Source organism: Semicossyphus pulcher, unplaced genomic scaffold (genome assembly GCF_022749685.1).
Source record: "Semicossyphus pulcher isolate SPU_LCO1_2020_fin unplaced genomic scaffold, fSemPul1.0.p SCAF_9, whole genome shotgun sequence".
Lineage (NCBI taxonomy): Eukaryota > Metazoa > Chordata > Actinopteri > Labriformes > Labridae > Semicossyphus > Semicossyphus pulcher.
The window spans coordinates 30,821,901-30,836,360 of record NW_027211770.1 but is presented as its reverse complement, the minus strand read 5'-3'; the positions used below and the strand labels follow the sequence as shown (position 1 = coordinate 30,836,360).

The window sequence follows — 14,460 nt, the reverse complement described above, 5'->3', positions numbered from 1 at the left end:
CATTGACAATAATCTGATGATGATATAGCTTTTTTTAAATCTCTATAAAGAGATATCTGCTTAGCAATGTAGATAACAATCCAGTTGCAGACCTTGTCTCTTATCTCCAATTCCATTCCTGTGTCTCAAGCGGTAGTAGTCGGACTGTAAACAATGACCAGCGCATGGAAAAGGAAGTCTTGGCCCAGATATCCTTATCAGTTGTCAGTTATCAGAAGCCTTGAAAATTTGGCCTCCGCCACTAGGGGCTCTCTCGTTTTCAGATGATAATCGATGGGTTTTGGAACAGATATGAACCAATCCAAAGTGGTAGGATGTTTGAACTGCATGGCTTACGGACTGTGCTTTTATGTAGGCTCAAATGTAGTCCTCTTTGTGTGTTGTATGTCTTTGTTTCTCATGTGCTCAAGTCTGCCCAAGCCTTCATTTGCCTGGTTGATAGCTCTGCTGCTGATTGTTTTGGGTAGTTGTCTTTGAACATGACTAGCTTATTCTTGTCAAAGCCAATGTTGTTATTCATTTGACAGCGACCATTCCTTGAATGTTTTGTACTACTGGCTGAACTGTATGTTTTATCCCTGCAAACTGTCTACTGAAGGTCTGCTCTTATGTAACTTTCAAGGATAGAACAGGCAGCTCTATAATCTTGTTCTTCATACTGGCGGTAGTCTGACTCTTTCTGTGTCTTTTTGCTTTCCTTCCATCTTTTTCTACTCCTCTTTCTCTTTCTCTATCCCTCCAGGCCGGTGGGTCACATACCTCAGGGCGCAGCACTCACAGTCAACACAAACCCCAACGTCAACATCAAGTCCGAACCAGTCTCACCAAACCGCGACCGCAGCACACCCAGCTCCACCTGTGGCATTGGGGGAGGTGGAGGCGGAGGAAACCAGGGTCAACTCCAAGGACAAGGTCTGGTGACTGTTGCCTACCCCGGTACCCTGCGCCTGGAAGTGGGAGGTCAAGGTCGCTCGCCAGTTGACTCGCTTAGCAGCAACGGCAGCTCGTATGAGGGCAGCGACCGGGATGATGGCACCCAGGGACGAGGAGGGGGTCAGGACTTCCAGCACCATGCCGGCGCTGGGGCCCAACAACCCACAATGGTCCTCCTGCGACCCTCTTCGGCCGAGCCCCAGGAGCAGGATGGGACCAACGTCAAGAGAATGAGATTGGATACCTGGGTGACATGAAGAGATGATCAGAGAGGGATGGACGAACGGATGGAAAGATGGAGGATGGAGAGGTGTACTTGTGGCTTGTGTACATGCCCCCACCAGCCCTGATGCCCCAATTCCCTTCCCTGTGCATACACACACATATATATGTAAACCCACCATCGATACGTCTGTCCACACAGGAAATACTGACCCTACATACATACAGACACAACACAAGCATGCTACCACTCATGTCGCACGTACGACACTGACACGCACTAGTATGGCAATGTGCATACACATTTGAACTCTAATGTACTTTCACTCACACAAAACCCCAAAGGGGGTTGAGCCACCAAACCAGGGATTATTAACTTTACAATGTTGGACTTTATTCAGCTGTATTGAGTAGAACTGAATGATTTCAATCAGACCACAGTGGCTGGTACAACCCTAAATTTGGCCAGTTGGACTTGGCCGATTTCACCCGATCGCCACTGGCAGAGCAAACAAACATGATTTCCCAGCATGCCCTACATTGGGTTGTCCTTACTGTCTGTTTTTCAGTAAGTTCTGGTCAAACAAAACTGCACTGCATCAATTCAGTGCCACCAAACGAGTCCACATCTTCGTACAAATCAGCCTGAACGTGGTTGTATTGCTATTGCTCTCGATTCTTGTTTTTTTTTTCCTAAAAGCCGGGGCTGTTTTTGCTCTTTTTAAAGCGTGGAGTTTTGTCCTTCTGTCTTGACTGTTGATCTTTAGAGTTTGGATTTCAGTTTTGAATATGAAGACACTAAAAGAACTTGCCTCCCTCCATCCCCTACCGGAGCCGAGCCGACGGACGCGTAACAGGCCGGCGCTTTGGCCCTGTACAAGACTGACGACCCCCCCGGGGTCTTTATTTAATCTGAACCATGCAGACTAGCTGTCAAACGAGGAATTTGTTGCCGAGGTAAAAGACTGCTTTTCTTTGAATCAGGGACGAGCTGCAACAGCTCAACGACACATGACACAGATCCTAGTTTCGCCCACATCTCGTCAACTACAGATGCTGAGAAAGGCGTGTGTGTGTATGTGTGTGTGTGTGTTTGATGTGTATGTTTGTGTGTGTGTATACGGGTTTGTTACCTCAACTGGTCGTTTTTTAACAAAGTAATTTGAGGCAAATGTTCACTATCAATTTTCATCCTTGAACACACACCTGCAATGCACACAGCTGAAATTATTTTTGTGAAGCGACTCATGTTTTGAATAGATAGCTGATGTTCAAAGGGGAGATTTGTGAGGTACCATGTATATAAGCAATCTGTAACCTTTGTGGCTTTGTGTGACAGGGATAAGGTGTTTTGAAGGTTAAAAAAAATAGATATTATACAAGTATATATTTAAACAGCTTCAGGCGGTAGCAAGGGCAGCCCTGCATCAAGTGCAGGAGACTACAATAGACGACAGGGATTGTATATATTGACTATATATTCGGCAGGATATCCCTTAACGAAACAGACAAAAAACAAACACGTTGATTCTCAGTGGATCGGTCTCTTTTTTAAAAATTATTTATGCGTGTATATAAAGTGTTATATGTCGACCGGCCGAGAGAGGGCGCTGTAGAGGCAGTAAGGGAAGATGTAGCCGTGGTGACTTGGGACTGTTTTTGAGTGAGCAATGGTTAGGACTCTGTCACTGATGGAGCGCACTTTACCTTGACCCCCACCCCTGACACCTTTCCACACCTGACACTCACACACACACACACACACACACTAGGGCTAGACTGATATACTAAGTTTTTTTATTTATCTAATCCCCCAAATTTTGTTGCAGTTCAATCTAACTAATTTAAAAGCTCGTATTACAACTCTGTAGGCGGGACCACCTTGTATATTTATTGAGGCACACCGGGTGCCTGTTTAAAACAATCCTTATTAAACAAATATAATTGATCAAAGAACAGAAACTGAAGACAGTGTACAAAAAAGTTAATTATAAGAGAGGCTTTAAAAGCATCTATAAAGGGAAATGTGTTTCAAACGTCTTCACTAAAATATCAACTTCAAAGGCTGATTGAAGCGTATTTATATTTATTAATATTTTTAGCAATTTTATTTGAAATTAAATGACAGAAGTGGCTCATTTATTTTGATTAGTTTTCCCTGCTCATAGTTTGCTATTAGCAGCAATTGTAAACTTAATTAGGGCTGCCACCTTCGAGTCGACAATTCCAATAATCATTGGGGAGGACTCCAAGTCGTCTCGCATTCTGTCAGTACAATCTCTGCACTTCTTTTTGAGCTTCTAGTAATTTCCTTGGCTTATGTAAGTACTTAGTATTTGCATGAGTATAAAATGTTATCAGTCCTAAACATATCAGTCCATCTCTAGAACAAACACAGGAAGTCTGCGTTCACCCCAGCCAAGGATGCCCCCCAGCCCCCAGCCCCCAGCCCCCAGCCCCCAGCCCCCAGCCCCCAGCCTACCTTTCTGTTCCCGAGGCTCACCTTTTCCTCTCGTTAAAAGCCATGTATTTATATTTAAAGGATCTCTCCTCCGCCTGTCACTGGTTGGCTGTAGTTTTATATCATGGAGAACTAAAAAAAACACTATGAAGGTGAAAGAAATGTGAAGGATGTCATTTTTTGTACTTGTATAAAATTGGCGACTGGGTGATTTAAGGGTTTCGCGGGTAGATTTTTAGGAACATAGTGGTCAAGAGTGCAAATTCATGTATTTATTTTTCCTAAAAGCACTCTCAGCCTCGGTCCATTTGCTTGTTAAAAGCTTCGGAGGCAGAGTTTGGGTATAGCTAAGCCGGAGGTTTCAGAGCGAGTCTTGATCTTTTAATGACTACCTCCCAAATCCAACGCAGACTTGTCGGGTTTATCACATCCAGCCAACCACATACATCCTTCTTCTCGTGGGCTGGCCCTCTTCACCCCCCTCTCACCCCTGTCAGTCACTCAGAACTTAATCTCAACACACACAGACATACATAGACATTTCATCACACACATACTTTAATGTTTACTCCGTCCAGACAGTTGGTGTCAGCACTGAAATGACAACATGTCAAATTACTTTAGGGTCATTTCCATCCCTTCATCACACACTACTCCTGACTTTTTCCCACTTTCTCTCCGTCTGTCAATCACTCACACACACTCATCCACTCTGTGACAAGTCTGAGAGTCAATAATGCTTTTCTGAGCGCGTGGCAGAGTGAACATAAATCCCCCCCGAGTGTAAACACTTTGACTGTTACGACTGTTGTACCCCGAGCTTTGAACAAAAAAAAAACCCTGCGTATAAAGCTGCAAGTCAAAGGTTTGTCTAAAGAATAAACACAATGGCATCCTTTGCGACGGCACTCACTTTGGAGCAACACTAGGGGTCGCTGTAATCACAAACCAGAAAGACAATCGTGCTGAAGAGGAGTTTTAAGAACCTGCATCCCCTGATAAAAATGTTGCTCCTGTATACTGATGTGTAGAAGTCTCACTCACTTTCCAGTGTTAATTTGTGCTGGTGACAGTCTGTTTTTAATTGTTCTGAGAATTGATATTATTATTATTATTATCATCATCACCACAGCTGTCATGATGATAGAATCTGCGTTTTTTTGTGTAGGTTAGGCATCTTGTTTTATTTGGAATTTTGATTTTATTTTAATATATAAAATATTCTATAAATATATTTTTTGTTTTTTGGGATTTGTTTTATTTTTTCTTTAAAAAAAAGGGTGTTACTAATGTTGCACGATTTTTATGACATGAACAAACAACACAAGCGTAGTGATGTTAGTACACGTGTGGCTGTGGGACGGAGGCGCCGAACGAGTCGACAAATCGCTTCAATGCTGCAACTTTTGAGTCCAATGTACAAACCTCTCAGTCCACACACGCTAACATGGAGGCAGCGTTGGTCGGGGCGGGCGGGGAGGGGCAGCGGGACACATATAACTTATTACAGACCAGACACAATGATGTCAATGCATGGGCGTTTTAAAAACAAGCGACGAGTGAATCATGTTATAGGAAATTACAAATGTAATATCGACACAAATATACACACACAGAAATACATTTAAGGAAAAAAAATTGAAGAAAAAAGTTTAAAATAAATTATAGCTAATATATTGTGTTCGGCTAGTCTGCTTTTTTTGTTGTAAAGATAATTTTTTGTTGTTTTTGGAGAATGATATACAATTTGTGTATATTTTCATAAATAAAGTATGCACTGATATGTTATTACAAATTCTATACTGCTTTTACAAAAAAAAGTGTTTGTTATTGTACCAAAGTATCCATTGGTCCCCTCTTACCCTCCTCCCCTTTTTGCGTATGTTTTACCGTATTTTATATATTAAATAGACAAGTTGACCTACAGAAAAGTTTGACTTGGTGTCATTTATTTGTCTTTGTGTGTTAGATGTGAAACAGTATCATGCTGTGAACACTAGATGGCACCCTAATGTTTGGGCTGCTGCAGGACACAAGCTGCAGGGAGGCAGTGAGAGCCGGTCATGGGTCAAGAATCTCATGTTCCCAGAATATCAAGAAAATCTGCATTTTTATCTTTTATGGAGTTTGTTGTTTATTAAAGTGTAGACTCGAAAGACTAAACTAATGAAAGGGAGAGCGCATTCATCACATGTCTGAAACGTGTAACCGTATACTGATTTTTCATGAGAGTACATCTGTGCTGCTGCAAATCAGTAACTTTAAAAAATTACATTTAGCATAAACTTCTAAATAGCTGGTTAATAGCAACATCACACTTGTGAGCAGCAGGGTGAATTGCAGATGGTACTTTTTCTTTGTAGTATTTTGAGAGATAAATGTTGTTTTAGCACCTGTTCTCATAATGCTTGTACAGACAAATTAGAATACAATTCAATGGTCTTATCATAAACAACAAAACGAAATAATGCAAATACAGCTCTGGACAAATATAAGAGACCAATCAAATGTTCCTAAAATCAGCATCTCTCTCTTGATGTCATGGCCGGCCCGATCCAGATGTGAACCATTGAAAACCTCCTGAATGTGATCAACAGGAAGATGGACGGTTACAAAGCTGAGCTGCTCTGAGAGCGGCCTAACGTCACCCAACAGCTCTGTGACAGACTGGAGGAGAGCACGCAGAGATGCATGAGAGCTGTGATTACAAACCAGGTTATTCCACCAGATATTGATCTGTGAACTTTTCCTGAGTCCTGAGGGTTTTTTTGTGCATCTTGTCTCGAGAAAAACGTATTTTTGCAGTGGTCTCTTAATGTTTCCGCAGCTGTATATATACAAGCAGCAGCATCAAAAAACAGAAACAATAAAACAAGCCAAATTTGATGCCTTAAAATAAGTAAAAAATGGGTTGAAAATGGCCGGGACACCATCTGGACACCAACAGGCCCGACCAGTAGAGCCAAGCCAGTGGACCTCAGGTTACAACCAGGCACATATGGATTTAGGAGCTGGGTCAAGGATGCCGATTTCAAGAAATATACACACTCATGCAAAGACGTATGATAATGAATGATTCTGAAGATATAAATATGAGTTAGTAAGTTGCAGTCATGATGTTCATTGAGCCACTTTCAGTGCAGATCAATGAAATGCGTTACTCTATTGATCTACAAGAGACAAATTAGCTGCTCTTCCCCTCCTCCTTGTTCTTTCAACAGAGGAGGTCAAAGGTCAGAGAGAGAAACAGCTGAGGGTAATGGACTGAGATGTGATTGATATTGTGAAGCCCTCAAAGACAGACCTTTGATGGTTGGATATATTAATAAAATAATGCGTCCTACCTTGGAGCTTGGGGACACAGGTGTTTGGGTTGAAGTGAAGCCTCTCTGTCTCTGATAAACTAAGAGCTGAAAGGTATGACCATTAATCTGTAGAGACCATTGGCTCCGATATAAAACCCATCCTACATACAGTTAGCATGCATGCGGAGGCTACAGATGGTGGGTTTTAAATGAGATGTTTAAAATAGCATACTCTAACGTTTAAATATTGTTTACATGACTTTTTGCTTGTTTCCTTGAGATAAACCACAAAAACAGTTTATCTTATTATCTCAACATGACAAGCAATTATCCCTTCATCTCGACACACGCTGTCAAAACTGATGATCGAAGAATAACTGCTTTATGATAAAAGTAAACACGGCTGAACAGCAAGTGACAACCAAGAATTATTATGTTTTGATCACAGGAAATAAAGTGTGTCAACTTTAATGATTTAAGAGAATAAACCAAGAGAACTAATTACATGAACATTCTCCGCAACTTTGTGTACATTTAAATGTTGAAGTCTGATTTTATTTCACAGCAGAAACAAAATGCCATCAAAATTAAAATCAAGATGTAGTGTGTCTTACTGACCACGTGAGTATTTTTACTATACAAGTACAATTTTGAGGTACGAGAGTTTTCCCAATCTATCACTACTTTATATTTCCACCACTAGAATTAAGTGAGCAATAAATGTCCTCCACTTACCGTATTTAACACAGACTGTTTAAAAAGATGGATGACATGACAGCTCCTTGAAAGTGAAGCCAAACCCTCTCTGTCGCCCCCTGCTGACTGGCTGCAGTATAGGTCATAAAGCCCGCCTCTTCCATGTTAACAGATGGTTTCTGTCATTATAGTTAGTTCTTATCATGCTGATTTATTTTTCTGACAAGTTTACTTTTAATTAGTTATTTGATGCTATAAAAAGGGGGTGTAACATCATGATTGACAGCTCTGTTGACAAATGGGGCTCCTGCAGCGTTCTGTTCCTGAGTAGCAGAGTAGAGGAGAAATGGCGAGAGGAGACGTAACTAACACTAACACTACAGTCATTGAACTTTCCATAAGCGTGAATATCTGCTTCAGACCGACACAAAGAAGCAGTTCTGCTGTTAAATACGCCGACATGCGGGATCTTTGCTGGGTTTTTTCGGTAAGTTAATTTGACTACAACTAACTTCAGCTGTCAGCCACTTGCTAGCAAATATTATAGATTGATATTGTTAAATTCAGGTGAAAAGAAAAATGTCATTTTAATCCTTTTAGATCAAATCCCCGGTAATATTGTGCATCTGTTTGACAATATAGGCCAAAAGAAATACAGAAAATCCATTTCTTCGTATTCTTATATCAAAATCCGATCATTTTTTCTTCCGGTTAAACTAAATTTCACGCGTGCTTACGTAAGTTAGCACCAAACAATTTCAACCAATCAATCTGCAACATTTAGCCGCAGAGCACCAAGAACGCTCGGTCCGTTAGCTAGCTACTGCGCTGTGGAGAACGTCTGTCTACGCCCACTTCTCAACGATCACATCAAATCCCTCTAATGATATGTCCCGCCTGCACGTCCTGTTTCACTCGGAAATACGTCACGATACGGAAGCGAGATGCTCTGGAAATGCTGTTTCAGCTCGACTTTAAACAATACCATAAGAAACGTGTAATTTCCTAGCTTACGGTAAGAACGCTAGCTAATGGTATTGTAAGGTAGCTAACAGTCATTTAAGCATGAGCTGGTTAATTGCTAATGTTAGCTGCTCTGACTAAGATGGTAGAAGCTAGCAAGTTATTAGCCTATTTTCACTATCAATGTCAGTAACTGATCAACCAACAATTTGTCAGATTACCTTGGATATTTGGTGCACAAACCTTGACTACAGCAGCACAACATTATAACAGCATTTGAGCTTTCCACCCTGGGCATCATGTCTCACAATGGTAAATAGTGTGTATTGTGTGCAAAAGCTTCAAATATAAAACATGTACAGCAAATCCACCAAGACGTGACTAAGCTGTTAGCAACCCGTCAGCTGTTACAGTCAGCTGGTTCATCCACAGCAGCCGTTGGGCTCACGTCTCAGACAGACACTCTCCTGGCTCAACAGGCCACTAATAATAACCTCAGTCAGACTTCAACTGGACGGTCCGCGCGTTGACTTTCCAACAGTCAACCTTTTTTTTCCATCCACAAAGTGATGAGCCATTTTTCTGAGTATGATCTTATATTTCTACAGTTCAGGGGTCAGATAGCCTCCAAAATGACTCAAACTCACAGTGAATAAAAACAAATTATCCCGAGGTCGCGAGGTTTGTGTGAACATAACTGGAGGAAGTCGTTATTATTGTTGTTTGTTTAAGATGCCATTGGTTTATGGTTGCTTAGAGACAGAGAAGTGAAGGATTGAGGATGTGAGTCATTGTCTTCCTCTGTGTTCTGTGTGTTCATGGGTGTGGCCTGTCTGCCAGCGCACATCTAACTTCATTTTACAGACACTGATTAGATTATTGTGTGGCCATATGCTGGCAGAGACAGAGACACACACACACACACACACACACACACACACACACACACACAAGTAGAGGAACTAAAACCCCCTCGCCTCTTCCTACACCACATTTATAACACAAATGTCAAGCTGATATCAGTGTCAATTATCATATCAGTTATTATTATACTAATTAAACTCTTCTTATGAACGAGTGATCGATAAGGAGAAAAACATATTAAATCATTGAAGTTTAACTCTTAGCACAAAGGCTCTCTGAAGTCCTGTTTTAGGGTTCCACAGATGAACCTCTCACAGGGCTTCAGGTAGCATAATTACATAAAACTGCTTAATGATGGATGGCACTCAAATTTGGGATATCACAGTGGCCAGTTGTGGTTGAAGTACATCTTGTGTCTTCCTTTTCTTGCACCTGATTGTGAGCATTGATCCCTGCACTAGCATGTTCAGGGTAGACGAGGGTATAGAGATAAAAAAAACATTTAAAGCATCTAACCCGGAGGTTCTGACGAGAATTATCCCAAGATTTTCATCACACCGGTAAGCCAAATTCAATCTTCGACAGAAAAATAAGTTAAAGCAGCAATGACGTTTACGTTGAGTTGGTTTGTCTTTTTCAAGAACAGATGTTTGCAGGATGCAGAGCAAGGAGGTAATGTATCAACTTATCTATATATATATATATATATATATATATATATTATTAACTGTAATTCGACCGTGAATAAACTTTGTTAACTTTGTTTTCATACTGTTCATAAACACCTAGTTTGATCAGAAATAGTTATTTTGTTGAAAAAGCTACGGTTATCATTCCCTGTAATCGCACGTCCTCTGACAGGTAAATTAAAAGTAAAGTTTACCGTGACCTCCACGGACTGTGCTCAGCCACATCTCGCCAGAAATTCATTAATAAGTCTGACTCATTGGTCAAGATGGGGGCCAAAGTACTCCTTTATCCCAACAATGGCACCCTGATTTCTAGTGAGTGAGTGAACATCAGAAACACCAACAGCTCGTACCAGTATTAAAGCAGATGACTGTGAGATCAAACATCCAGGTCACAACCTTTGCTATTATTGTTCTCATGGAGGATTAGAGTTTTTATTTTCTATTCAGTCCCATGTATCCTGGATCACTCGATCAACCTGCAGCTGTCGGCAGCTGATTGCACGCTGCAGTGCAACCTCGGCTCGGTTTCAATACAGGCAGCTGACTGATGACTTGATAGAGAGGAACTCGTTGTATTACTGTCAGATGCTCTAAGCTTTGTAACACAGTTGCAATAGTTTATTAAGGTTGGAGCACGAGGTGCAACATGTTGGAAATAGATTTGGACTCTAGAGCAACTTTGACCCAAACTGAACCATCAAAACTATCTGTATGTCGTCTCCTTTTTTATTGTGGTCAGAGAAGACTCAACTCTCCTCGTTTTACATTAAACACTTTCAGGGCATCTTAATGTATCTGTTTGTAAGGGGGCACCTGTAGAAGAAGGGAATACACTCAGTAAAACATATTGTTACATTTGGCAAAACAGTGAGAACTCTGCAATAGCCATGCTCCAGTGCTTTCATTGGAATTATTGCTTATTGTTTAAATTTTGGGGGGTATTTTTAAAAGCTTCATAACCCCAAGAATCTGTTCAACCAAGGATAAAAGTCTTAAACCAAAGTGAATTGTATCATAACAAAACTCAGTCAAAATGTGGCCGACCGCATCAGGTCAGTGTGCAATTTTGTGGGCAATGTGTTACAAGGACTGTCCTCACGAGGCCGATGACAACGTGTTTGTAAGCAGGTGCGCGCTGCGGACGTAGGTGAGGACAGCGGACGAGCAGCCCCGCCTACTCCCCGAACAAAGTATCCAGAGCCGTATAGACAGAGAGTGGCGTCACTGGAGGATCAATATGCTCCATGACCCGCCACTGCGATGTCACAACTCTCTCTCTGTACGGCTGTGAAAGTACCATCACTCGCTCACTCACTCAGTCACATACAGACCCGTGTGTAGGGCTGACCCCGGCGGTCAGCCAAAACAGATCATACAAAATCTACATATTTTTCGTCAAATTTGTTAAATAAACACAAAACATATTGATCCAAAATCATTCTTAAAGTCAGAACATGAACAAAATATTCCTTATTCTCCAGAAGTTATCTGATATGCTTAATTATGTGAGCAAACTGACAAAGTGTTTGTTGACTTGGGGTCTCCTCAACCGATTACTCAAGTCATTGAATTTTAGGGGGCAGCCCTGATTAAATGTCAGATTGTTTTTAATGTTAATTTTAATGGCATAATGTTTTTTATTCTATAAAATGGGACAAGCTTATATTTCTCGTATTGCTCGTCTTTTCAAAACTCATTATAGCTAAATGCAATATTTTATTTATTGGTGATAACTGACATGTTGCACATTGGCACCATGTTATTACAACATGCCATTTTATAACAAATTCTATGCGCCTTCATGCCTTTTCTTGCAGAATGAGGATTTGAAGTGGAAGAACCCAGTGGAGACACCTGCTCCTCTGACCAGCTCTGCAGCTCCTCCATCATTCACACCAATGACATCAAGAGTAAATCAATGGATGGACGGGATGACGGATGGCAGATGGCTAACGGAGCACACATGTGCACACGCTACAACAAAGAGCTAAAAGAGGTTTACGTCCCTGCTAATGGACTCGTACAGACACACCTCCCCCCATGTTAATCCAGTGGCCATTGGTCATGGCTGGACTAGTCGAGCGTGATGATAATTGTCATCTATTCATACATGGATGCCTTTGGTAGCACATCAGTATGGCACTAGGACTGCAGGATACGTGTCAGTGTTGCAGTTTGTTTGAAAGTAGAACAGATTCTGCATCATCAGAAGTGAGTCCAAAACAACACGTGGATCCCGTCCATCCTTTTTCAGAAGCTATGCAGGTGGTCTGGTGTTCATGTTACAGTATTTCTACATGTGTTTAAAGACATGTTCTAACTGTGTTGAAAAGTCACCGCTAACGCAATACTTAATTAGCAGCTATGCCAAGTTCTGTGGTAACCAGGGAGCTTGTTAGTGAAAACTTGGCACTCAGTAAACATGTGTTGTTGGCGCTTAATTTGACCCTCAGTAATAGGGGTTTAATCGCATTAAGATGCCAAGGAACAAAATGATTCCTGCTGCCATTAAAAGATACATCCCAGATCTAGGATAATTTAGCGGTAAGCAGTTATTTCTGCCAAATGTGTTGAAAATGTGATTACTTCGCCTTATAAACTTTTAAATACAAAAATACTGTGTTTAGAGGAGAGCAGGTTTCCTTGATGCCCATAGGGCTGCCGTTGCTTTAAATGTAGACTTCTGTTTTACTGCCAAGCTCCTTTAATTAACAATAGTGCACAGAAAATGAATAGAACGTCATCAAGCTGGACTGAGATTGTTAAAGTTAAAAAAGTAATATGCTTTCACAATCATGCCTTCTCATGACTAGCTTTTGACCCATCAACATTGCAAAAGAATCTAACTAGTCTTCTAGTCTCCACCTCTTCTTTTCGAATTGCAAACTAGCCAACTACTCCAAAAGAAACTACAGGCATCCCAAAATACATTTACTATTAATGCTGATTGGACACAGACACAAAACATGGAGAAAATATTATGTGACAAGGGCTATTGATCAAACAGTGTCCAACTATTATTTAAGACACAGAAAATAAAAAGAGCTTGAGAGTTGTAAGCAAAGCCTTTAATCACTGCAAAGGCACTTTGTAGAGCATACATGATAACATGAATCCAGTAATGAACAACAGGTAAGTGTAAAATGCAGATAAAGAAGGAAGAAGCTCTTCTGGAGGAATTTTTACAACTGTTTAAAAAAATCTAAAAATAATCCTCCTGTCTTTCTTAAACTTATTTTTGTTTGGCATCAACACAGTTCTTCTCACCATAGTTGGTAATTGGGCAGTTTCTTTTTCGGAGGACAGATCTATTGATAGGCAAAGAATAGCCACATGCCAGACAGCTGCCGTAATACCATTCCAGCACTCTCCAGCCTTCTCTCAGAGAATTCGACCGTCTGTGGTTTCCTTCCTCCCTGAATCTCTCATTGGGCAGATTTGAGGAAGCAAAGAGGCAAGCACCCGCAAAAAAATAGCCGTCATTGTTTGGTAAACTGACTAATGAATGACGAGGGGGCTGGAGGGGGTGGGGGTTGGGGAGGAGAGGAGGTAAGGTCACACATTGTTCCCTCGTTCGTACTTTTTCCTTGGCCGTCTCATGGGATGGCTATTTGCTCGTGGAGGGCCCCAGTGCTGCTTTGTTAGCTCGCATGCTTTGAGGTCAGGGAAGCTGGGATATTGCCAAATCCAGGCGCAGACACACACAGCCTTCCCTCAATGAAAACCCCAAAGGAAACATAGATGGATGTTGCTAGAAGGCAGCAAGCAGATGTATTCTTGACCTTGCCTTGAGGATGCTACTGTATTCTCAGTGAAGGAAAAGGTAGTTTTAGAGGCCAGCCTCATCAATCATCACCAACAGACTGGTCTTTAAAATGCCAGTTACTGAGAAAGTCCTCCTCCTCGTATCTGTTAGGAATGATGCATTAGTGATTCGTCATGATTCCACAAATGCCCTCAATGTTTTATTTTATGGTTCTATAATTTAGACAATTTTCTAAAATGAAAAAAAAAAGTAATTTGGTCTATTGTGGGATGACCTCATATAAACCCTCGAGTCAAGTTCATTAATTATTCATCTCTTATTGGAAACGTAATCTCCATGCTGTAGCCGACTAAACATCTCTGATGTACTATGAAACTATATTGTTGTCAGAGAAAATGGAGTTTATGTGCTGGACCAAAGCACACATGAGTTCAGCATTAACCAGTGTCGTTGTTTTTTTTTACACCTATTTTTTAAATTGTGAGTGTGTGAGGTGCATTGTTCAAGCAAAGACAGTCAGACCATATAATGAATCTACATTTTATTTTGCACTGTAAA

The 14,460-nt window shown here is 41.1% G+C and overlaps 1 protein-coding gene across 6 annotated transcripts in view; it reads left to right on the top strand.

The window, feature by feature from the left end:
- The window catches only part of mef2d (myocyte enhancer factor 2d), a 110,157-nt gene extending 104,616 nt beyond the window's left edge, over positions 1-5,541 (top strand). For all 6 annotated transcript variants that reach the window (XM_069655499.1, XM_069655498.1, XM_069655497.1 and 3 more), the window contains one exon: positions 743-5,541. In XM_069655499.1, the coding sequence (XP_069511600.1) occupies positions 743-1,190 (448 nt within the window). In that variant the 3' untranslated portion in view covers positions 1,191-5,541. The remainder of the gene's footprint in view (positions 1-742) is intronic.
- Positions 5,542-14,460: the final 8,919 nt, after the last annotated feature.